Raw genomic sequence first — 24,829 nt, 5'->3', positions numbered from 1 at the left:
CCCCAATGAATGCCGGTCGAAGTAGCCGGTCGTGGGAATCCTATAGCACTGCCACCCCCCGGTTATGCCTGGCTTGATGCGCACGGAATCTCCGACAGTGCATGTATTTATTTACCGCACAACTTATAAAAAAAGATCAAGTCAATCCATCAGAACTCTTCCGCATCACGATGGCCCCCACTCCAACAACCTACAAACGCGTCGTCCTCTCCTCACGCCCATCACCTACCAAACTGCTCGACCCTGCCGTCTTCTCACTAAGGCACGAGCCCTTCCCATCTCCTCCAGGCAATGGCGAACTACTCATCAAAGTCCTTTATTTGTCACTCGATCCCGCCATGAGGAGCTGGATCAACCCTTCTGGATCGTATATGGCCCCCGTCCCGCTGGGGGGGACGATGCGCAGTTTCGGCCTGGGTGTAATCATCTCCTCCGACGAGGGGTGCAAGCTTAAGAAAGGGGATCGGGTGCAAGGCTTCTTCGGATGGACAGAATACGCCCTCAGCCCCGAAAAAGCAGCTACGTTGCTCGCTCCTCCCCCTCCCGGAGCAGAATTGCTTGACTACCTCGGTCCTCTGGGCCCTACGGGGCTTACGGCGTACTTCGGGCTTACAGACATAGGTCAGCTCAAGAAAGGCGAGACGCTCGTTGTTACTGGTGCTGCTGGAGCTACGGGGAGTATAGTCTGCCAGCTTGGGAAGCTGTGGGGGGCGAAGGTGTTTGGGATTGCTGGAGGGACCGAGAAGTGCCAGTGGTTGGAGAGGGAATGTGGGGTCGAGATGGCGTTCGATTATAAGACAGAGGGGTGGAGGGAGGAATTCAAGCGCGTTGCAGGGCGGTTCGACGTCTTATTTGATAATGGTGTGTAATGCATTTCGCGCGATTCGTGTTCATCGACTGATACACTCCCAGTCGGCGGAAAGATGCTCGATTTCCTTCTTACGAGGATGAACAAGCGCGCCCGGATAGCCGTCTGCGGCGGGATATCAGACTACAATTCCCGTCCCAAGGGCCTGACGAACTACCTCGCACTGATCAACGCTCGCGCGCGGATGGAGGGCTTCTTAATCATGGACTATGCACCCCGGTTCGCGGAGGGCACGCGGGAGCTGGCGCGTATGTTGAGCAGGGGAGAGTTGAGGAGGAAGTTTCATGTTCTCAAAGGGGTGGAGAGCGCCCCAGAGGGACTGGGGATGCTTTTCTCCGGACAGAATACGGGAAAACTTGTGGTCCAGGTTGGGGAGGAGACGGAGAGAGGAAAGTTGTGAGATGGAAGGCATGCTAGATGGCGGGGCGTTGCTATCCAGAGCTTGGGAATGGAGAGTACCTGCGCCGTTTATTTTGCCATGTGCACAGTATTGCGCTCCAGTTGATGGATGATGACATGTCTCCGCTTCAGCGTATTTTGTTTGCCCCTGTGTAGCGCCTCTGGGGGACTCGCAAGGTCGGCGTAACTAGTGAATGTCTGGAATTGCCGAATTTTCGGAATGCGTCTAGCGTTTCTCGCGAAGTGAGGAGATGAAGCTGCAATTATGAGCAGGAAGAAAAATCAGACAGACATAAGACATACCTGTGGTGTCCAACTGTCGACACTGAGGCAGACGACCTGAGGAAGCGCGTTGCTACTCTTGGAGAAGATCGTAGCATCTGCCTCCTGTACCATGACGTCCGCGATGCGCAGTGGTCGAGATCCCATTTTCAGATTCTCCAAGAAGGAGTCAAGCCCCCCCGGAGGGACCACCCAATGTTGGAGAGGCGAAACTCTTCAACCGGTCGACCCCGGACAACAGCGCTTGCGAAGTGGCTATCGCACACGAGTCGACGAAGCCCCGGAACGGCATTGACGGGCGGATCAACCAGCTCAGGGGCGATTGTGTCTGAGGAAGTGTATTGCAAGTCCAGCTCTTCCAGATGCGGCTGGGAAGTAACGAGCTCATACATGGTGCAGCCAAGCATACTGGCGAACTTGAAGCTGGATAGACTAGGCCGCATATGTCCTAAATAAGAAAAAATTGCTGTGGACATCCTCGCAGATCGGACAATCCAGTTGAAATCTATTTTCCCCAGATTGCCTAGGTGGCCGACCATTCGGAAGAGCAGACGCAAAAAGGCAGACGACCGCATTATCCATGTGGTACTGCGGTTGAGCTGCGTACGATCCTCGGCCTTGACTCGTATATTCAATCTCCGTGAATCGCGCTCTGTGAATTGCAAAGATCGGAGGTCCAGTTTGATGGAAGCGACTTGAGATGCTAGAAACGCATTTCCAGCGACCGTGTGATGAAGCTTGATGAGGGCCGGGACGTTATCTACCAAGATCGATTTGTAGAGTTGCCTAGCTGCAGTTCTCCCTTCCTCGAACTGACTAGGCGTAGTTGGAATGTGTTCATGTGTAACAAGAGAGACGATTTGGTCCAATGCGTCGAATGAGACACCGTGTAGGGTGACCGGCAGGGTGACATGATAGTGTGAAGACGGGGAAAGATTTACCTAAGGATGCTGTTGGAGTCGAACTTATTTATTAATCAACGTGATGTGTTTCCGCGGAGCCAGTATGAACAGGATCAGTGTATCTCTACAGGATCGGTGTGTCTCTACATGAAGTTGACAGCCGATGTTCCCGTCTCGTACATTCATGCGTTCATGTCTGTGTACTCCCCGCAGTCTGGTTTAAACCACAAGAAACGTTTATTGGGCGGTGTCAATTCGAAAGTCGCTCGGCAGTAGTCCGTCCACGAGAATTCGATCCTTTGCAAACTAGGACATGCACGGTACAGGTTTCTGCCAATATTGGTAATCTGGATTGGCCCAACTTCCAACGGCTTATGAGTTTCACGGATCGTGAGCGTCTGAAGCTGCCGAAGGCCTTCGACCGCGTGCATCGCTTGCGAAGAGGTAAAATGATGAAACTGAGCTGATCTGAGTAAAACGGACAGGTGGAACGGACATGACATGACACACTTGGGAATCAATAGCCGTGACACTAAGTTTGATTACCTGTGGGACTGCAGCACAGATCTTCGAGAAAGTCTCATGATCGGCGTCTTCCAGCGAGAGCTCCACGATACGGAGTGGTACCGATGATAATTTCAGATGATCCAAGAGCTCATCGACATGGCTCAGCGGGATTGTATCAACATCGAGCATGCGGACCTCTTGGACCGGGCGGCCTGGGATTAAGGCGGCCATGGTGCAGGTACTGGACATTAGGCGACGTAGTCCATGAGGAGGACCACCGGCGGGGACGTCGCCCATCTCGTCAGGGACACCACCATCGTCATCGATGTAAATAACAAGGTCTTCTAAGTGCGGCTGAGAGCGGACGAAATCGTAGACCGGCCAGCTCTCCTCTGTATACGACTCGAATCTGATTAGCCCAGGTGGCAGGCGGCTGAAGCCAGCAGACGCTGATAATAATATTCCAGGCATGTCTAAATACCAGCGAATCGCGAGATTTCTTAGCTTGACGAGGCTCGCCAGCATGCGGAAGACCAGGCGGAGAAAAGCAGACCCTCGAATGATTCTGTCAGCGTACCACACCGAACCATCCTTGTGTTCAAGCAGTTCACCGCGCACATTAAGTGCGTAGAAATCCAGGTTAATTTCGAGGGTGCTGACTTGAGATGCTAGAAACGCGTTCCTAGAGAGCGTACGATGAAGCTTGACGAGGGTCGAGAGGCCGTAGAGTGAGATCGAATTGTACAGCTGCTTGAAGGCAAGTTCGCCCATCACTAAACTGACCAGGCATAGTTGAGAAAGATCACGCTGATCTGTGATGAGGGAGACGATTTCTCTTGAGATGTCGAATGGCAAGGTGACTGCCTGTCTGTGGACAGACGAGGACATGACGGTTTGAGAGAGGAGTGTGTTACGTAAACATCCCTGATATGCGCGTACCAGTCACGTGTGTAGCATGATGTGCGAACTTTAGACTGTATCCTAACCTAACAGACGCACAAGCTACCGAAGTAGGAGCAGAGTAAGACAAGAAGTATATGCCAGCCATGGGAATAAGGAAGGAATTCGGATGAGCATGCATGAATAGGGGGCAGATGCAGCGGTGGGGTAATTTACAGACGGGCGACAAACAGGAAGAAACATTGGCACCTCCAACGGTGTTAGCGGTAAAGAACGGCTCAGTAAACTTCTATCTCACTCCTCCTCCTCTCGCTCTACATGATGGTGGGAACTTTCTAAGGTTGATTTACGTAAGAAGGCTGATAGATGTGTCAGCGGAGAATCACCGGAGGCTTTTACCGTGCCTGCACAGTATCACCGCAAAAAAAAACTAGCTGCACTTTCTTCGGTGCCCATCTTGCAATAGAATCGGAAATCGCGTCTTCTATAATAATCCTTCTGGCCTGGCCTATACACGTCGCCCGTGATAAGTATTCATCCGTTGGGATCGACACCCTTCCTGTTTAGCTCGGCCGGACTCCGCAGCTTCACATTCAGTAGGTTTTGGTGAGTGCTCTCGATCTTGCTATTCAGGGTTATGGCGGCAAAGTTGATATATATACAATATTTGACAAGAACCGTATTAGTCTATTCTGCACCTGTATTCCTCACTTGCACCGGATCCCGGTTTATTTCACCAAGACCTTGGTTGGTGAAAGCACACCTCGGTCTGCGACTTCCTTCACCGGATGTTTACCAATGCCCATCAAACCCAACGAAACCACACAGGAGGAACACAGGAAAATATCGTTTCTTCTCGATGTTGCTGCACCAGTTCCACGCGCTCGTAAGACGGCCATCGATGCAGGAGCCGGCATCGAAATAGGAGTCAGCTGGGAAAGAGTCAGGGAGGAAACTCGGTTGGTACTTGGGATTACTCACCCCCAGATCCATCAAACGCGTGCCGGAAGAAATCACACAATATCTCCCTCACAAGCTTGTCCACCCCACCATACTCGCTCTCCGCATAATCCCTGAGGTTGCCGTTCTCGTTAAATAGCTTGGGAATATGCTGTAAAACATTGGAGATGGGAAGCAATATTCGGTAAATCTGGCTGTACTTGTCGATGAAGAGCAGCGAATTGGGGACGTTGTGGTCGCCCATGTGGATGACGGAGGAGCCGACCCAGGAGCCGATATTCTGTTGCGCTTTGTGCAGGATGGCATGCATCAGGCGGGACGTTTTAGGTGCAGGCTGAACTCGGTTCAGACCTTGGCCGGTGTCACGTAGCCGATATGGAGAGCTCGCTGCGAGCAGGTCGTCTTCGGCGAAGGACCACAAGCGGAACATATCTGCATCACTGTCAGTTGATCTGTGGGGTGGGGGTGCAAGCCGGAGATGTACCATGCAAGATTTCCCTCCAGAGAGTGAGGCTCTGGAGCACATACGCGTACTGCTTAGCATGATCATGACTGAGCCTCGCGCCCTGTTTGCCGATCCTGATAGCCAAACTCGCATGCTCCCCCTTCGCATCGCGCACATCGAAGGACTTCTTCAAGTAGCCGATCATGATCTCGCATGGATCACGGTTCACGCGGAGGAACGCGTGGTTGTCCCCAATCGAGTATAGGCACTGTTTGATCGTCTCCTGGGATATGTGTCCGCCAGAACGTGGACCAGAGTAGCGTGCTGCGAGGGCTTCGATCGCGCGCTCCTTGGACTTGATCTCTCGTTGGATCTCATAACGCGGTCGGTTGCCGGCAACGATCTCTCGCGTGGCAAGCGAGATAAGATCATCCTTCAGTAGGTCTAGAGCGCCTCCTTCCTCGAGAACAGTATACACGGTCTATCCAACATCAGTCCACGGCACGAGATGTGAGGTTAGACAGCGTACTTTGATTGGTTTAACGCATGTAAACTGGAGCATGTCCCTGACCTGCGGGTTCTGAGCGTCCATAAGCAGGTACATCAGTTTCCCATATGTACCCCTCATCTTATCCGGATTCATGATCTTGAATCTCCTCCCGAGCTCAAACACGTCTTGGAACCATTGTTCGTTCTGGGCGAAATCGCGGTCCGTGAAGAGTTCTTGGCCTTGCTTGTAGTCCGCTGCCAGCAGCAGACCGGATAGGATCGAACATAACTCCTTGATCTGCTGGTGTATGCGCTGCACTTTGGAGGAAGAGAAACTGAGAATGTCCACTCGGTCGGTGTACTCGCTGACGGATAGTGCAGCCTCGAGCAGTCGTAGGTACTTGCGTTCACCCAACGTAAGTCGGACGGGGATGAATCGCGCTCGCTGGAGGTAGTAGTCCCCTGCCTCTTTAGGGTTGGCAACGGGTGCTGGGAGCAGGTCGGTGCCCATCGGTGTCATATCCGTCGACATCTCGTCCTCTGCTTCTGCTTCGTCATCCACATCCGGGACATCCTCCGTCTTCGCTCCCCCGATCCCAGCAGCAACGCCATTACTCCCATTCACAACCACGCCAGCAGTCTTCTTTCGCTTCGCTGGAGGTTGGTCGAATGGCGTCGAGGCGTGGCGCTTGCGACTGCCTTTCCGGTGCTGTGCATGATAACACACTTCACAGTAGTCGTCCTCGCAGTTCTCGCAGTGCACCTGTGCAGGCTGGTCTGTTCACGTCGTCAGATTCACTCAAATCCTCGTGGTAAAAAAGACACACCCTCGCACTCGACACAAAATCCGTGCTTCGCAACAGTCTCTTCTCCCTCACTCCCTTCTTCAGCACCCGCCATTGGCTGATCCTCTGATGGTGGGGCCAGCTCCTCGTCCAAAATCTTTGCGAGGGAGAGTGTAGTGCTCGCCTCAGCTTTGGCTGGTGTAGCCATTTTGTGGAAAGTGATAGGAGTAGTCTAGTGTATGCAGAAGAGGGAGTGGATGAGGTTGGTGACAGTGTGGCGTCTTTCGACAGCGGCTGTCTGCAGCTGTCAGGACAACGTATATCGAAGAGGCCTATGCTGACGTCTCACTAATCCAATATGCAACCCAGAGTCTAGTTGAGTAAGTTAGTCGACAGTAGACCTGTCGTGTGCCTCGAGGCCAACGCAGACGACGTGTTATGAGTGAGGGTGTGCGGCCTTTTTCTACAGACAATTTTCCGCGGAGTTTATACATTCCCCAGCATTGCCACACCGCTCTGCATTTCATAATCCAGTCTGATTGCAAATCCAAAATGTACGGAAGCCGACGTTACAACAGACAATTATATAATTTAGGATCCAGTTCTTCTTCAAACAAGCTACAACAGAATAACAGAGTACAGATGATATCCTTCTTTGTACGAGCGCATGAGTCACAAGAATCCCAATATTCACACAAGGAAAATAGAACAGGCAAGAAAGATAAATACCATAAACATACGAGGTTTCACACCTGGCAACCTCCAGAGGTCGGCAGGTCGATCGATAGTCACCAAGGTGCGGATTATATAGCATAACCAACTGGGCTAGCCATCACATGGTACGGGTGGTGGTCGCGCAGCGTCGGCTTCCGCATGTGCCCAACCGTATTGTTCCGCTTTCTTCGGGGCACAGGTTCACTCGTCCGCAGGGGCTCAAGTGGTTGGTGAGGAAATGCGGAGATCGGGCTGGCGGTGAAAGGTGTTCCGGTGAGGGAATCGAGTGCCCTCTGGCACTCATGCAGCGCATGCTCGACATCTTTGGAACTGACGCTCTTCTGCCCATGCTGGTGTACCTGCAAGGAGAGGGAATTGACAGATGATCGCGCCTGCTTGATCACCTTGCTTGGATGGGGCTCTGCTGCCGCTGGTGGAGGCGGCGGGAAAGGGTGTGAGAGGATGCCCGCGGAGGCGGACGGGCGGTAGGATGATGGTGCGCGGGCTATATGCGCGCGATGTGAGGTGTATGTCACTTCCGGGGAAGTGGCGGAACGGGAGACAGAGCGGCGGGAGTCGACCATCTGGTTTGGGGTTGGGGCATGAGCGCGATAAGGAAGAATGTCGGGGACCGTGGAAGGGGGAAGAGGGAAGTATAGGATATGCGACCCGCCATTTACTGGGGATGTGACGATTGGTGAGGAAGGAGCCGAATTGGGGCGTGTCAGCGGACCGCCATGCCTTGGGCAATTGGCCGCTTCGCAGTGTTGAGCGTAGCATTCGTATTTCTTGCGTTCGTATCGGATCGTGCTTGCCGGTGGGGAGGGCGGCAAAGGAGGGCAGTCGCTCGAGGTACGCGAGCTCATGCTCGTCAGGCTGGGCGTGTAGGTCGTGCTGGATGCGCTAGCGGAAGAGGAGCCGCTGGTGGGGGAAGCAGTGTGCAGACGACGAAGGCTCTTCATGCTTGCTACTCGACGTGCTTGGGCAACTTGCCTACTGCCATTCGGGTTATGTGTGGGGCAGTAGTCGCTCCAGCAGTCTTTGAACGCGCAGATGTAGGCTGGGGGAGAGCGAGGCTCGATGTAGTCCCCGCTTCGTTGCCGGTGAGGATGGATGTTTGCCAGAGACTTTGCGTGAGATAGCTCGCAGCCGTGTTGGGACGTTTTGGACGACTTGGACCTTGTGGATGGCGCGGTAGTAACAAAGGAGGGGTCGGACGCTAGCGACTCGTTAGACCGCCGTCCATCTCGGGTCCGTTGAAATTTCGCCTCGAGAGAAATACCAGCAGACGGAGGAGGGGATGGAGGAGGGGTGAAAAAGCCGGCGACTCTACGAAAGAACGAGGGCTCTCCCTCTTTCATCCTCCATGAATGATTATGGAAGAGTTGCATATTGACAATACTATACGAGCAGCAAGAAACAAGAGCAAGCGGATGGTAGACCAAGAGGTGGGGGGTATAGACGCCAAGAGATGGGGGGGTACAGACGGGTTCGGAGACTCTTGAGCGGATCACAGCTTCACAGTCGTATTTAAGCCTGTGCAGCTGTGGGGGTCGGGGAGAGCCGTTCCGCCGGCAGGGCAGGACATGCTGTGTAGGAGAGTTAATTCACGTTCTCCGTTCGAGAAACACCTTCTGCAGAGAAGGGCGGTTCGGACCAGTACCCTTGAAACTTGATAGGATGATCAGGAGACTGCGGGGTGAGCACTCGAATTCCCACCGGTACTTTCCGATTCTAATGCTGCTGTCGCATCCTCCATCAGTACACCAGCGTACAGCGGATCGGCTTGAAATCAGATTTAGCTGCAATCAAAGACACCAATCCGCCCGGACCGTTGGGTGCTGCTCTCTATGAAGTCTTGTCCACATACGGTGCAAGGTCTGATCCTTTGGCTGGTAGATCCATCAGAAGCTCAAACGCATGAGGTGACATCGCTCTGTTACAGTCCGGACCATCGACAGGAGTATACGACCGAAGAGGTAGAGCGGACAATCTATTGCCCTTGAGCAATGGAAACACGTTGGTGAAGCCGTAGGAGCGCTCTTGCTAGAGTTTCATGAGAGGCAAGGATGATCGAAAACACTCGACACACGTTGTTAGGGGGCGGGACGGGGCTGTGATAGCATCCCCATGTGGCATATGCCGTGTCCGACATTCGTCATATTGTTCCTGACGGCACTTCAAGTTTACGTGAAGAGCAAATATCTATAGAGGCTGCGCTTGCCTTTAGCCAGACCTTGAATCAGTCGCCGCTGTAGCAGAGGCGCGCCGTCATAGGAATAACCTCGAATAGGAGGCACAGGTTGTTGACTTATAATTACTCTACCGTCCGCCGATGTGCTTATCGTCGCCCATTCGCCCACCTCGGTGTCAATAGATTACGCCCTAGCTTCGAACTCAATGTCGTTGTCAATAATGCTCACGAAGTATACGAAACCAGGACGGTAATATATCAATGACACAATTCCAAATCGGGAAAGAATGTAAACGCCCCGGATTAGGGGTTAGCTCAATTTGGACAATGATCGCCGCCGGATCGCTCTGTACATCGGGGAAGTAATGACCCTTCGTCATCATGGCTGGAAGGTCAACATTTAAAGACACGAGTGAGTTGTTTGACAAGTGACGTAAGAAGGCGATGACCAGACTAATACAGTGTACTGTTTCTAAATGATATCATTCCTGCCCCCTACGCACGTTCTGTACAATACAGACGCCCCTGACATTGTAGTAAAAAAGTCAGAAACGCCGTGGTCACCCAGCCCCACCGTCCTCCCCGTCGAGCACGAATTTAGTCGTCCAGTGATTGGTGAGTTGTCTGGTACGCCTTTGGATATGAAACAAGTCCTCCAGTGGTAGATCTTCCGCCTGGCTAAGTTTTCCAATAATGAGACCGATCTTCGTACCGCCACGCTCGACCTTGGCCGAAGTCAGTCGGTGATACCGGGAACAACAAAGGGGACGCTTACGACTTTCCCGAGAGCATCTCGGGAGATGGTATCCTTTGCCTCTTCCAGCCGTCGGATTATTCTGCTGACTTCCGCCATTTTCTGCACCCGAAAATTAGCTGATACCCTCCGGCTCTCAGGTACTGACGCACTTCCTGGCTCGCTTCTCGCCGTGTCTGGGGATTAAGCATCGGCTGAAGCACAGATCTCCACGCGCGTAACTGTTCACCCAAGGATGGTCTCAGGTTGATATTGTCTTCTAGTCTCGGTCGCTTTGTCGAGGGGCCGAGTATGGACGTGAACGGCTCCTAAAAGGTGTGAGCGAAACTTGATACAAACTCACAACAGGCTCACCGCTTTCACACTGCTATCGTCCCGCTTTCGCTTCGGAGATTGTGCTCTCATAGGAGACTATTCAAAAACTCAGCTTGAGTGCTCCAGGTCAAAAAAGCAAACTGACGGAGGGTCCCGCCCGAGGTACAGGCACCCCAGTAGCGACGGTATGCGTGATAACACGTCCGCCGACGATACCCGCTGCCTGGACCACAGTCATCCCATGTGCCTGATTCCATTGCTTGCGTATGTTCGCGTCCATCTCGGGCCATGTTTCCGCGAACGTGAGCTTTTTGGAGAAGAATCGGCTGTACTGAATGTCTCGGGGATACTCGTAGGCGCCTTCAGCGGAGAAAGCGACGGATGGTCCTTGCCGAGGGGCTTGATTTGTCTGCGGTACCTCCAGACTGGGAAAGTCTATTCCAAGCAGAGCGAGGTTGAGTGATGTGAGGTTCTCATTGACTGTCTTAGCGCTTAGATCTTTCCAGGTGAGAATATGGCGAGGGGTCGCTCTGGCTGCCGCTGATTGCTCCTAGTCCACCATCAGCATCATCATACACAATTGATCCGGTTCTTACCTCATTCTCTGAACCAAAGATGTCGTCCAAAATCTGCTGCTTCCGGGATTGTTCGGGGGCCTGGATGGGATTCTTCTTCTGGAATTCGTTGATGACCGATGCGTCAGGTGCGGCAGCTCGGCTCCAGCCAGGGTCGTATGGATGTACAAAGCTGAATGATCAGCCCTCCATGTTCTCCTTGAAAGGTAGTCATAACTTACGAACAAGGATTAACATGCACTGCGACTTTTGCTGGTTGGGCACTACTATTGGGCCCTATGAAGAAGGTCTAAGCGCACCCGGGTTAGCCTGAGCGGAAGTCGATCTGATGAAAATATAGCATGACATACCGCACATTTGATGGGAGGATTCGGAGGCATCGTTTACTGGCAATATCCGGTCCAGGAGAACAAAAGAGTCACGAAGATCCCGGATTAATGGAACAGCGCCTGACCCTTAGAGGTTAAGAGCAGATAGTAGATGACCAATAAAGGAGATCAGTATGATGGTAGATCTGGCTGATCATACACACTGCGGAGATCGAAAGGAGGAACACAGAACGAAGCGGGGAAGAGCACAGAGAGACGTTGAAGCCAGGAGTAAAAGAGGCGAAAACCTGGCAATGGCGTTGAGTGACTGGTGATCGGATGGGAGAAAGGCGTAAGCGCGCGTGCAGACCCCTGTTATCGTGTGAGTCAACAAAAGTAGTCACTCTACAGTATATCGTCGGCGCTATCGTACTATTTTTTTTTGAACGGTACTCAAGTCATATCCGCGATGCGTCGACTTTTGCGGACAAGGGAAAGAAAGAAAACAGGACCGGGACCGGGGCCAACGCGACGCGCCTCTTCTATGGAACAAACACGTGCTGATGCCTCCGCTTGATCGATTTCCTTATTTGTATTAGTTTTGGCCCGCCTAATCATGTTCTTCTTCCCCGTATATGTGTAGCTGAAATACGCAGTAATACTGGCATGAAGAACGAGGGCACGTTGTGGTCATGGTTGACATCAGCGCAATTGCGTGATCTTGCTCATCAACGGATCTTCTCTATCGAATCCTGCTTGAATAAACGTTGGCAATCAGCGCCGGTACGTACCCATGGTGATAGAAGTCTGGTTAGGAGCTCAGTGTCCCTCATGCTACACGGTCATGGCTTATGTGCAGGGTAATTTGATAACACACGGAGAGATACCCCCAACATGCCGACAATATCAATGACGTATTATGCGTTTCAAGGGTAACGGTTGAATCCGTAGAGAATCTCCGTTGTTTCGGGGGGGTTGCTGTTTACACTCTGTATTCAAAAACCGGTATTCATTCTGTGTATTCCGCGTGTGTTGTGGTTGGAATGTTCCGTTCGGTAATGTTATTGTTCACCCTGATAATTCCGGAAGGATCGGCTGACCACATGTGGCTCGGAAACGTCGTCTCGCGTTTGAAAGTCTCTGACACCATGCGTCAAACGAGGAGTTGACGTCCTGCACGTGCGTCGTTCCTGAGCTCTCTCTCTGTGGCTCTGTGTCTTAGTGCATTCGCCGGTCGTATGTTTTCCTTGCCTTTGGTACGATGCGACGGGTTGCACTTGTGCTTGTGCATCGAACTTGGTGGTCCGAGAATCATTCGCTCCCGTCTCCTTGGAATTCCCTCCATTTCTGAGCTACCATCGTACCCATCGGTATCATCAACCCGAACGCTCCAAAAGGACTGCAAGCTAGAGCGGACAGAAGGAGGCTCGACGATGATGCTCGGTGGGTATGGGAGGGTGGTGAGCGTGTCGAGCGACGAGCGAGGGGAAGGGGACTCCTCGTCCAAGTCGGGAGTGACCATCGTCACGGGAATCGGGAAGTAGTTCATCAGGATCGGTGTGGAGAGATAGCCTGACTCGGTACTGGAAGCGGAACTAGGGCTGCTCTCGTACGTCAGCTCCGGACACGGGAACGCCAACGGAACAGGGATGGCAACTGTTGGATGCGGCGTCTTGCGGATCATATCGTATGCTTGCGGCGGAGACTCGGGAAACTCTATGTGCTTGTGCCTAGGGCAGTTAGCCGCCTCGCAGGTCGGCGCGTAGCAGCGGAAGATGCCGTCCGGTGTAGTTATCGAGCGCGTCAGCCTGCTACCAGGGGGAGTGAGGCACATCTCCGGCCCTGCAACCTCGGTCTGAGGTGATCCGACCGTTGTTGGGCTCCAGAATTGCTCCGTCTGAGCTACAGGACGCTCTCTGTGATGTCCTCTATATGAGTTCAGACGCATATATGCACCTTTCAAGCGACTTACACGAGCATTTCTTCTGGGGGATGACGGTGCGCGACTCCATGCGTGGGACAACTCGGCGCCCAGCACTCGGCAAAATAGCACGTGTAGTCGGACGATTTGGGTTTTGTGAGAGTCAGCAACGATGCCGATGGCTTCATCGCGAAGGGCATGAGAGACGTCATGTTCCAGTGATACGAGAAGACTCAGAAAAAACGAGTGCGGAGAAGGTGCTGTATGGGGTAAGGACGGTATTTGTAATAACGAGAGTGGTATTGTTATGTGGTGGGACAGGATCAAAGAAATGGGGACGAAAGGAAAGGAAAGGCTTCGTTCTAGTCGTAGGTTTGGACGACATTGGTGATTCGATTGAAGGCACTCGAAGCTAGTCAGACTCTGCCACGTGCAAACTTCACGGACGCCAACTTTATTTCGGTCTGGTACGTGCGCGACCGTCTTGGAGGGCTGTCTAGCTGAGACGATGGAAGGGAACAACTCTGCTCGTCGCAGCGGTGAAGAGGGTTATAAACTCAACGCAGGTCTGTTGATCAAGCCTCTTCAGGGACGAACAGAGGAAACGGAGGGGATACTCCTGCGCAAGGTTGCACCACAACTGGCAATGGATACTAGCATTTTGAGAAAATATTACGGAGCAATAAAGAAGAAGAAGCATGGATAAGTACAGTGATGGGGTATCAATTGCTATGGTCATGAGATTGCGGCGGTGACAGTGGATTTTCTGAGCGTATTCGTCGGAGTTGCTGGCTATACAGCTGCAGCAAAGCCTTCATCATAACTTCCAAGGAGAGTGTAGCTCCTTCGTGTACCCACTTGGGTATCGCATCCAAACGTAATCCAACCAGAGTCAGTTGGTTCGATCGTGGGGTAAAGTCGCCAAGTTGGGTGAGCTGTGGCAGCTCGATATTGCCCGGTGTGATTTTATGATAGGTCATCCTGCGAGGCTTCGTAGACGGCCCAGTCAAGTCAGCTGTCGAGGGCATGGGAGCGGAGCCCGGTGGTGTGGGTGTCCGGGACTGAGCAATGGGCGAAGAAGCAACCCCAAGAACCACTGGTGTTACTGGCGCAGTTTCATCAATCCGGAACGTAGAGGCAGGGCTGATAGGAAGATCGGTAACTTCACCGCTACCCTTGAGCAACACTTTATCCATCTCTTCCTGGAAGCTCTGGGCGAGGTTGTCAAGCCACTTGAATAGAGCGTAGTTGAGCGCAAGGAAGACGGTGCCTTCTGCAGACTTATCAAACAAGGAGCTGTAAGTCATGTCATACTCGTAATCCAAACGCATGTCCTTTGGATCTTCCCAAGACTCCATGTATACGCGTGTAGGAGGGCCATTAAAGATCGTTGCTTCGGATGCCGATTTGAGGAGAGCAAACCATCGAATGGCAGTAATGGCAGTAAACTCTTCCGTGGTAAGTGATCTGGGTTGTAACCGTTGTATGGCGAACGAGCTGAGATGCATGTTAAGCTTTCGATGGTATCTTCCGTCTTCCAATGCATTGCGGCTGAGTTCGGCTGAGACGGTCTTTGCCTCAAAGCGGACCATATCTTGGTCGGACGTGCTCCGGGGGAATACTGCCAGACGAATTCTTCCTGCCTCCAGCTGCATATTCTGCAAAATCATAACAGCACGGGAACAGGTATCTTCCTTGAATTTCGGTCTTGCGGAGGCGAGCATAGCTGTCGCGACATCGGACAAGGGATTATCAACACGGGAAGAGCGAAGGGCCCGGAAGGCTTCCGATTCTCTGGCTGCTCCCTCGCGCTGCGTGGCAAGCAACGCCTGCAAGCGGTTGAAGAGCGCGATCAACCGTGGCAGAGTTAGGACTGTACCGACGGCTTCGAATGTTTCCGCCCTCACTGAGAAGTTCAGTTTCACTTCCTGGTTGGAAGAGAATAGTGCCGGATTCTCTAGCATGAGCGACCAGTCGTCATACACTTGAACGTCAATGGGGCTAGAGCTGATAATTTTCCTCAGCATGCTGTTCAGTATAGAAGAAGGGTACACGCACTGGAATTGGAGGATTTTCTTTGAGTCTGTGGAAAGACCTATTTCCATCTCCTCCAATCGGATCCGCAAGTCTAGCATTCTCAATTCCCTGTGATTTGCGGCAAAAGCCTTTTGTCGGAAAACAGTGTCAAAGGACACTCCTTGGATATTTGCATACCCAGATAATGTCCGATCAGCTTTGAGAACCATAGTGCCGACTTGAAGGGAAAGCTCGGACGTATCTGCAGCCAGTTTGCTGCGGAACGTGATGGTATCCACTCCAAGATTAAGCCTCGTGATGGATTGTCCAAGATCTGCTTCTAGCTGTAATCCCCGTATTTGCATGAGCAAACACATTATCAGGGGTGGAGAGTGAGGTGCAACGACGGCATTTTGCTCGTCCGAGCCTTGGCGCTCGGATCCCCGAGACGCTTCGATGATGGGGATACTGTCAAGCCAGACGGCCTTGAAACAAAGTAGATCTTGGAGGCGAGCAAATCGAACACTACCAGCAGCCTGAGTATTGACGACTACAGATACGACATTTGCATTGATTCCGTCGGCGGTGAGGATTGGCTTGAATGTGGCGCTTGCAGCGAGATCTTGAGCAGAAATTTCCAGGCAGTTTTCGCTGAGGTATCCATGACGTAATCTACAGCTAATTCCCGCGATGCTGGCCGAAAAACTGTACTCTTTGGCTCCAGGCGAAATGGTGATCAGGAATCCGCCGCTCTCCCAGGTGACAGACGCAGCCACGTTAACGTGCGGCTGGCAAGTCATTTCCAAAGTAGACTGATCAATGCGCAAGCTAAGATTAATCTGCATGGACGCAACAGTGCTGATAGCCAGCGTCTCCGCCACCATTGGCGGGGTGTCCTTAGAAACAAGGGATAAAGGTGTGATTGGTGAGGGACTACTTGTAGGCACGGGAGCACGTTGCAGCCGGTTCTCGATGTTGTGTGCAAGTTCGGTTATGAACGGGAGGAGGCTCGGCTTTAACGTGTTTCGGCTGGGGTGAACAACCGCGTTGAGCAACAGAAGTGCAGGTTGCACTTCAGTAGAATTTTCTCGCAACTGCACCACGGCGCCAGCATATTCGCACCACGCTGTCAGCCCGGGGAGGATGAACGTCTCAGCTTCTAAAGTTTCGGAAGGGAAGCTGGGTAAACCATTGATGCCAAGCCCAGTGCGCCGAATGACCGCTATTTGTTTAGCTCTCGTCGTTTGAGTCGCACCTTCAATAGACGGCGGGAACAATCTAACGCGTGCGGTCTTGAATTCGAAGGAAGCCTTCACGTCTGCTGCTGGCGCCGGACCATTGGGTGCCGGACCCTTGGGTCGTAGTAGCACAGGATCGGTTTTCGATAGCAAAGGAGACTGGGGAGGGCGATTGGGTTGTGCAAGACGCTGAAGCCGTTCTTTGCCTTGTTGGTACACATCGATCAACGAAAAGACGTATGGAGCAATGGTCGGATCCAGATCCAGGTCAAAACCAGTCATTGAAGCAAGCAAGCGTATCCGTCTAGCTCTGGTCGATATCAGAGCTCGAATGTCGACTTTCATATCTGGGAAGCGAAGGCTGTTACGAGTCATGTGGGTACCAGCTTCAAAGCTCTTGTCATCACTTTGATCAAACCTAGAAAGGCAAATCAGCTGAGGCACAAAATATATTGTCGACTGCTTGCCTGGAAACAAACTGGAAGGACATGTCTCTTAAGCCAGCCGATCCGGTGTTATTCGGCTCTGACATGAATGTTACAGCCATGATGCTGAACAAGAATGCTGGAGAGACTGGCAATGGGCCCTCGCTGTTCACACTGGGCACACCAATCTCGTCCAAGGTCAAAGGGAAGGATACCCCGATACGGGAGACCGCGACATAAAGAAAACGAGTACCAAACCAAGTTCGTGCAGCTTGGATCGTCTGCCCACGATCCTGAGATTCGAACGTTTGCAAAACACGCTGAGTCTGCGCTTTGATCGCCGTGATCTCTTCGGCTCGCTGTTCGCTGCGTATCAGCATTTCTCCTTGGTAGTAATCCAATAGGTCGCCAAGCTCTCCGATCGCAGCAGCCTGCATAACCGCGTGAATTTTTTGTACCACAACAGCTATGGAGTCCGTTCCCGGTTCGCTTTTCCCGAAAGCACCTTTCGGGGGAGTATTGGACGCCTCCACGTTGATAGTCATGTATGCAGAGCGATATCGTCCTTTTATACCGCCTTGAGAGGTTGTTGTCAAGGTAGTGTGAGCAAGAGAAAGTGTCAAGTCCGTGATCGATACATTCCAGCTCAAGCCACGCAACGTACGGTTCGTGATATGGCCCTCTAGCTTTGTGGTCTCAATGTATTGAGTCGAAGACGGTCCTTCAATTCCCACCTCAAAACCTTCCATGAGGAGCCGCACAGAGTAAAGGAAAGCTTCTTTGGTGAAAGATTCTCTTCGAGTCGGCGAAGTCGGCGATCGCTCCCTCCTGGCCCGTTTTTTCCGGGATTCTGAGATGACATCTAGAATGTCGTTAACGTCCTTGCCGAACTTGCTGGGGATGACCAAGACGTCGTCCATGATTTGGGCATTGAGCTTGATGGAGAAGTATCCAACAACTGCCAAAGACTGCACAATGGATCGAGAGTAGCTCCCGCTGAAGTCGAAAGCAGGTAACTCCAGAGTGATCAAGGGCGCCGATGTCGGCAATCCCTCGTTGAGCGATGCGTTCGCCTGAACAAGGCGTATCGTCTGTGACTCCAGGTGGACTCCATAGTCCAGTCCTCCAGATAGACCGAACGCAGGCTCCAGGCCTTTAACAGTCCGGGTGTGAAGGAAGATGTCATGATATTCCCATGAAAACCAGGTCGATGGCAGGACTCGAAGGTTGATGGCGATTGTGTTAATGGCGGCTTGGAAATACAAATTCAAGCGAGCAATATCCATCCAAGGCTTCGCGTCCTGTGTGGCTATGTCTGAATCTTCTTCGGTCTCTAGCTCGGCAAGGATGCCGCGAATCATAGAATGGTACGTTCTGATGGAAATTGAGTATCAGAAACATAAAGCAAGTTGGAAACTCTGTTACTGACGGGATATATTCTGCTCGCCACTCCTCCACAAATTTGTATAAACGCAGCGCACTATGTGGAACACTGAGGCCAATACGTCGGAACGCAAGGGCAATGCGGCAACTTGGCGAGTCTCCTTCGTTTGCTGAAGTGAAGCCGGCATTAATGGAGGGCTTAGCCAGGCTCAACCAAGCCATGGATCTGTGATTGCTAGAGGCCTTGGGTGGCCCTTGAGGAGATCGTGCTCTGAACACGATGTCTTCGCTTGCGATAGTGCTGCTGATCGCAGCATCATTAGAATTGATGCGTTCACCTTCTAGGCGGAGCGTTGATGCCGAGATAAGTCGTCGTACAATGAAATCAAACGTGATTCTCTGGGCAGCGGCATGCATGTTTACAAGTTTGATGGATGTTGTCAGATCAACGATGATAAGTCGCAGGTCGTCAGACAAGCGGAACTGTGAAGACGGCGGCGGGTTTACGCTGGCTGGTGATGTTAGCGCTTTGCGAGGGAACATGCGGCGGAGTCGAAGCATGCGCTGGAAGATAGTCATCAAATCTGGCGACAAATGCACGTCGATTCCCTCCATGTTAGCATCGAAACAGAGGTGAAGAGCTTGCTGGGTGGGATCAGCGATGGGTTCAGTATTCTCCTGAGATGTCTTTGCCTCGGGTGTATTATACTCTTCGATTCGTGTCATAACGGTGCTCGACAGTGGACCGAGGAAGACAAGCGTATCCTCAGGCAACCCAGCATCGACTAGAGATACGCGAACTTCTTGACCAGTTATGTGTAGAACATTATAACCCAGCATCAGGTCCACGAGGCGGCCGTCTTTTGTGGGCTCCGGCAACTGAACAACAGCAGGGAACAAAGCCCGAAGCAGTGTTTGTACAGAAGGGCTACCGAGGTCAATCTCCCACGTTCGCCACTTCTTCAAAGAGCTGAGAACTTCACGGTGCATGGCCACTTCTGTTTGAGAATCCGATAACGTAATCTCGGAGTTGATGCTCCTGTTCAGGTGGTCTCGCAAAGTGGCTGGCATGAGTCGCAAACAATGTCGAATATGAGCGAGGATTCTCCACCCGTTATCTGAACGTCGCTGTCCTGGTCGACCATGTTGGACAAGGAAAGTCGTCAGGTTCAAGAATGGCGGATCGGTCGTAATAGTTCGGTCTTCTGCAAATTGAAGGACAGTCCACAGGAGGAATCGTGCACGAGATTGAGTTCGTAACAAGGCATGGTCGCGAATGGAGACTGCGCGACGAAGGGCATTATTGAGTTCTGTCGCAGTGGCGATGGCCGTCTCTGCTCCAATATCTAAGAAATTCATGTAACAAGGCAAAAGTCCAAGATTGGCAGTCAATCCCGTCGAATTTGTACCACCGAGTATTTGTATGCCTTCTGTGCTGAGCTCCAATACTTGCGAGAATTCAACAGGAAATGATAAGCGGGAGAGCATCGAGGCGGGGTCCGCAGCCGACTTGGCCCAGTCATTTCCGGTACTTCGCCAGAGACACATGCGGGGGAATCCGAAGCGAGTGTTGCATTGTATGGCCGCAGAATCCAGACTGAAAGCAAGAAGGAATGCCGAGTCCCCTAAGCTAACATCACAGATTGTGAGAACGTGGTGCATGGTACCATAGTAGTCCTGCCGTTTTCGACGCTCTCGACTGTGATGGTGGTGGTCCCTTTCGTTTGGAACCAAGCCAAGCTGCAGAGTGCGTAAAGCGACGGAATGGACCTGTATGCTTAGGGCGGTTGATGACGCTTTCTTGACTCCTGTTGACTGGGACATGCTCAGTTGATCGAGCATAAGGACATCCATCTCTCGGTCTGAACTGCATACCTGTGGTTAGGTTAGCAGGGTTACCTGTTGCAGTGAAGAAAGACTCACAGCAATATTCGCCGTGGAATACAGATCTTCAATAAACTGGGTGACATGGGGTGTTATGAGAATATCAACAGGGTCCTGGAAGTCGAGACACATCGTCGTATTAGCGAGTTCGTGGTCAAAGCCCGCCTGAGATTGCAACAGCTGTTCTTTCGACCAATGACTACGCGGAAGCAAGGGCGGAAATCTGCCCCAGTGCTATGACAGAGCAAATCAACATCCAGTTGTGAACGGTATTGGGAACGACGTACCTCGACTGGCGTGAGAGTGCTGATGTAGCTGTTGGGATTCCGTTCTAGCCGGAAGGGCTTGAGAATAGAATGCAATCCGCTTTCACCAAGCGGCCAGTTCTCGCCTACAAACTTTGAATGAGTTAAGACAAACAAACATCAACCTGACTTACGTCGACGATGGCTGGCACGAGAGCCAGTATGGTCGCTCGTAGCGCCAGAACGAGTATCGCTCTCTTCGTCATCAGATTCGTCTGTGCTTGTCTCATCCCGTTCTAATACGTCCTCCGCGTCGAAGTACGTAGCAGTAGGCGTCGGTAGCCCGATATGAGCACGCCCGGGTGTCCTAGGACTTGTCAGATAGAGCGGCGTTAATCGAGCTAGACAGTACTCACCGGCCACCCATACTGTGGAACTCTGCGGAACCATGGAGCGAGTCCTCGGAAGACGCGAACGCGTAAGCATATGACGCGCGAGCGTTTGTCCATGCTCCGCCCGCTTCGTCCAAAGATCTAGGATAGGTCAAGAAGTACATGCCATGCTGCCGCCAAGCTGCAAGTTGATGAGACACACGCTTGAGCGAAACCACAACGGAATAAACGCACAGCTGAAGGCTCGGCCCTCCTGGCTCGGCGCATAGACAAACAACGCCCGATGGGTCATCGCATCCTGCTGAGCGACAAATCGTGTCTGCGCCTCGGCCTTCTCCTTCCAGCCCTCAGGGGCGAAGTAAAACTCCCCACGCATGCCAGCGGTGATCGTGGCTGTCTCGTACCAGATATCCGGAAGGAGGTCGGAGGGGATCAACGCGCGCGCAGAGAAGGAGGCCATGAGGCTGACCGTACGGGAGTAGGTTGGCCGTGGGAGGTCGGTATAGTCTAGCATCAGCTTGTCCAACGTGCGCACTTGGAGCGCGCTCTTGCCGCATTGGAATAACAGCTCTACAGGGGCCATGACAAGCTTGAGGAATGTCACTAGGTCAGAACGTCAGAAGATCTCATGTATTATGATACGAGTGGGAATACCGTCAGAGCTGACAGCCACGTCCAAACTCGGATCAGGCGAGTTAGCCACATCCGAAAACGTATACGATATCGCCTGCATCGACGCGTTCAAACACGAAGCAAAGGAAAGAGGCACACAGCCCCTCAAAGCGCCGATTGACATCTCCCAGAGACAGAGGTAAGTAGCCGTCCGTGGTTGCGGTCCAAAAAGACGGTTGCAAGCGATATTCAGCCCTGTCCCGATCCAGTAAGTAATCATCGTTTGCGCAAAGCCAAAGCAAGTACATACCCTCTAAAACCATACATTCCGACTTGTTAATCTGCGGTCGGTCGGTGAGCCATTCCTCCGGGTTGTCAACCGGCAAGAGCCGGACAGGCGGTACACATATCTGCAGGCCCATATGCGTTTCATGCACATCGATCGACACCTCAAACTCTGGGATATCCAGGGCGACCGCAGCGGTAAACTCGTGCACTTCCTGTGGGAGGAGGACGAGTCCGTCTTGCACGCTTATGCTCACTTCTACGTCGAGGGGATTCGATTTCCCCGGCCGGTACTTTGCTTCTACCGGATCGCCGACACGGCCTTGTACCCTCTTCTGCTGATACTCTTCCAGGGTTGTAAAGTTCGTAAACTGGCCAAAGTAGTTGTCCCTCAAGATCATACAATGCCTGATCACCCAACCGAAACACTTGAACACAGTACGTTCAGCACGTACGTCCAGCCTGAGGCGGTCTACAAACTCCCGGTTCGTGCTCGCGAACCAACAGTACGAGCCGGAGATAGCGAGTGCCGGGCTGGTGCCGAAGTGCGTTGTGCAGGGGGTGGCGAACGCCCCGTGGGTATTCCAGAGCGGGAAGGACATGTGGAAGCTCACGTCGGGGATATCGATCGTGAAGGGCACTTCGGAGCACTGTGGTCGCCAGCGGGTGCTGTCGATCGAGAGGCTGAGCTCTAGCAGAGGGCCGGAGGCGGAGACGAAGACGTTGTCTTCCGCCGACAGGGGCTTGGAGACGACGTTAAAGTCGTTCGCGTACAGGTTGAGGGTGTACTCGCGTAGGCGGAGGGAGAGCTCATACCGCGTCGGGACGAAGACTGCGTACTCGCTAGCAGGGGTAGAGTTCCAGTCCCTGATCAGGTCCTGGATGAGGAACGCATGATCCCGGAGGAAAAAGATCTTCGGATGGGAGAAATCGACCTCGATCATCCATGTGCGAAGGGCCTTCCACGCTAGGGGAGAAGGTATTGTCAGCCCGACGCGGACACGCTGAGACTGCCAGAAGTTGGCATAGTTCACACTGCTCGTGATCCCTACGTCGGACAGATCGACTTCAACAGTCGTGTCGTACCCCTGGGGACCGACGACAGCGGGGAGGATGTACGACACCGAGCCAAGACCGTGGGAAGTGATATTTATCCACCCGTAGGCACGCTCATCCGCGTCCGCCTCGGCAGGGGCGAGACCAACTTTGTCGTATTTCCAGTCCTTGGACGTCTCTCTCGTCGGAAGACGCAACGTCGTCGTCCCTTCCAGCTGTACGAACACGCGCATAGCAGTAGCGAGTCTGGTATCCCCTGGCCTGAGCCTGTGAGTAGGCCGATTATCTGCCCAGAAAGGGGGAATAAACACGCTCTGGAGGAAAGACCGCTGGCGGTCCATCCACGGACCATAGGTAACCGTCGCGTCCCTGAGGGAGATATCGACACCCCACTCAGGGGGCAAGTCGCCGTTCCCGATCTCGTCCATGTCCCGATCGTAAGCCGGTGAAGGCCCGGTATCCCTCATCCTGCGTGAACCGGAGCGCTGGAGCCCAGTGTCGGGCACAGGCCCGGGAACGTCCGCGTACCACCCTATACCCAGTTCTCGGGCTTCGAGGATCCCAGGCACCTTGGCATACTCTTGCTCATGTCGCATCTCTCCCCTTGTGCGCTCTTCTTCCGTTCGGAAACGGTCAAGGCCTTTCCAGACTTGGATAGGTGCTGTAGCCTGCGAAGGCGGAGAAGGGGACTTCCGCTTCCTCTTGAGCAGAGGGGCGAATATATGCTGAAAAGCTGGGGGGAGGAGGGATGAAGGAGTATGCAGCGGACCTGCACCACTACGAGGGGTCAGCAACGCATATATGCAGCGAAAGGGCGCAAGCGTACATCGTCGGGTCCTTCAACGCGTCACTGTACGCGATCAGTCCCTCCTGGCCGATCTCCCCACTCCAGTCCGGGTTCGTCCTGCTCACCAACTTGACGCCTGTCAGGGTCGCGTCCACCACTTGCCGATGAACGTCGAGCCTACTCCTGGCCGGACCGACGCCCCACATCCCTCGCCCGCTCTTGAAGCTCCCTACGAGGAGGTACGGAGTTGCATCGTTCCCGACCGTGATGGCGCCTGTAAGAACGCGGATGTCGATCGGGAGGATGTCGCGTAGCCCGAGAGCGGGGACGAGCTTTGGGATCAAGCGAAGGAGGAAACGGAGGAACATCGTGCTCCTATCAAAGGCGCCTTGGATGACTGTAGGCGCGTGGAGGAGGATCGACGTCGAGTGTGTCGCTGCTGCCGGGGGGACGGAGAGGGATGAGCGCTCTTTATCCCCTGTCTGGATGGGGGAAAGGGGATACTCCCCGCCTAACCGAACCTGTTCCTGTTCCCTTCTAGCAGCCTCAGCGAGCCGCTCAACAATAGCGTCAAACGCTGGTGTCCGGTTGTAGAGGAACCACTCGACGCCTTCCATGTAGACGAATATCCTGCACGGGAGGTTCCTCCCCCCAGAGACGGGTGCAGCGTCGTCCCCCTTCTCACCCTCTCCGTGGAGGACGTCGTCCACTTCATCCCTCGTTCGCCAGATCCAGTATCTCCAAGTCACGTGGCACTTAAGCACCCTGATCGCCTGGTTGCGCGAGTAGTACCGTACGTCCTTTAGGAATAGCCTGCCTGACAAGAGGGACACCTGTACGCTCTCGCACTCGATCCACGTGTTGGCTGACTTCCAGTACCTCCATCGAAGGAGGAGAGAGACAAAGCGTGCTAGAAGACGGTTCCAGTAGAAGAGGAAGAAGAGGACGCAGAGGACGATGACGACTGCTATGACGAGGAGGAGCCAGTTGAGCGGTGTTTGGTCTAGGTCTGAGAGGGTGACTTCTCGTTGTTGGAGGTGGGGGATGGTGAAGAGGGACATCGTTGGCGCCGGCGCCGAGTTAGAGATGCGTCGAGTTAAGTGCAAGGTGTCGAGGTATCGAAGCAGCACTCGGTGCTGCACAGACGACTGTGACAGTCCGAATGCGGAGTGTCGTGTGCCTATGACG

General features: G+C 53.1%; 7 protein-coding genes across 7 annotated transcripts; 1 reads left to right on the top strand and 6 right to left on the bottom strand.

Annotated features, from left to right (window-relative positions):
- Positions 1-170: 170 nt before the first annotated feature.
- DACRYDRAFT_82194 (NADP-binding protein) lies at positions 171-1,364 on the top strand (the record flags this gene model as incomplete). The annotated part of the gene is made up of 2 exons (XM_040776555.1): positions 171-861; positions 913-1,364. 2 exons carry the CDS (start codon positions 171-173, stop codon positions 1,266-1,268), a joined length of 1,047 nt encoding a protein of 348 aa, XP_040626641.1. The 3' UTR covers positions 1,269-1,364.
- Positions 1,365-1,395: 31 nt separating this feature from the next.
- On the bottom strand, positions 1,396-1,696 carry DACRYDRAFT_109848 (uncharacterized protein; the record flags this gene model as incomplete). The annotated part of the gene is made up of 2 exons (XM_040768954.1): positions 1,396-1,524; positions 1,571-1,696. The coding sequence occupies 2 exons, from the start codon at positions 1,694-1,696 to the stop codon at positions 1,396-1,398; spliced, it is 255 nt and encodes an 84-aa protein (XP_040626640.1).
- Positions 1,697-2,633: 937 nt separating this feature from the next.
- Positions 2,634-3,846, bottom strand: DACRYDRAFT_17366 (uncharacterized protein; the record flags this gene model as incomplete). The annotated part of the gene is made up of 2 exons (XM_040771277.1): positions 2,634-2,909; positions 2,962-3,846. The coding sequence occupies 2 exons, from the start codon at positions 3,844-3,846 to the stop codon at positions 2,634-2,636; spliced, it is 1,161 nt and encodes a 386-aa protein (XP_040626639.1).
- Positions 3,847-4,650: 804 nt separating this feature from the next.
- DACRYDRAFT_17365 (uncharacterized protein) lies at positions 4,651-6,745 on the bottom strand (the record flags this gene model as incomplete). The annotated part of the gene is made up of 5 exons (XM_040771276.1): positions 4,651-4,790; positions 4,840-5,250; positions 5,303-5,744; positions 5,835-6,529; positions 6,580-6,745. 5 exons carry the CDS (start codon positions 6,743-6,745, stop codon positions 4,651-4,653), a joined length of 1,854 nt encoding a protein of 617 aa, XP_040626638.1.
- A 595-nt stretch (positions 6,746-7,340) lies between these two features.
- DACRYDRAFT_109845 (uncharacterized protein) lies at positions 7,341-8,642 on the bottom strand (the record flags this gene model as incomplete). The annotated part of the gene is made up of 1 exon (XM_040768953.1): positions 7,341-8,642. The coding sequence occupies one exon, from the start codon at positions 8,640-8,642 to the stop codon at positions 7,341-7,343; it is 1,302 nt and encodes a 433-aa protein (XP_040626637.1).
- Positions 8,643-9,926: 1,284 nt separating this feature from the next.
- DACRYDRAFT_101325 (uncharacterized protein) lies at positions 9,927-11,469 on the bottom strand (the record flags this gene model as incomplete). Its single annotated transcript, XM_040767546.1, has 8 exons — positions 9,927-10,170; positions 10,221-10,301; positions 10,352-10,507; positions 10,554-10,610; positions 10,660-11,064; positions 11,111-11,261; positions 11,311-11,378; positions 11,440-11,469. The coding sequence occupies 8 exons, from the start codon at positions 11,467-11,469 to the stop codon at positions 10,006-10,008; spliced, it is 1,113 nt and encodes a 370-aa protein (XP_040626636.1). The 3' UTR covers positions 9,927-10,005.
- A 2,536-nt stretch (positions 11,470-14,005) lies between these two features.
- DACRYDRAFT_101324 (uncharacterized protein) lies at positions 14,006-24,702 on the bottom strand (the record flags this gene model as incomplete). The annotated part of the gene is made up of 12 exons (XM_040767545.1): positions 14,006-15,325; positions 15,377-16,990; positions 17,040-18,371; positions 18,427-20,255; positions 20,304-20,498; positions 20,552-20,655; positions 20,704-20,876; positions 20,926-21,082; positions 21,136-21,504; positions 21,556-21,768; positions 21,824-23,631; positions 23,681-24,702. 12 exons carry the CDS (start codon positions 24,700-24,702, stop codon positions 14,041-14,043), a joined length of 10,101 nt encoding a protein of 3,366 aa, XP_040626635.1. The 3' UTR covers positions 14,006-14,040.
- Between the last annotated feature and the right edge of the window lie 127 nt (positions 24,703-24,829).

Source organism: Dacryopinax primogenitus (genome assembly GCF_000292625.1).
Source record: "Dacryopinax primogenitus strain DJM-731 SS1 chromosome Unknown DACRYscaffold_15, whole genome shotgun sequence".
NCBI classification, from domain to species: Eukaryota; Fungi; Basidiomycota; class Dacrymycetes; order Dacrymycetales; family Dacrymycetaceae; genus Dacryopinax; species Dacryopinax primogenitus.
This window is presented reverse-complemented; position numbering and strand designations above follow the sequence as displayed.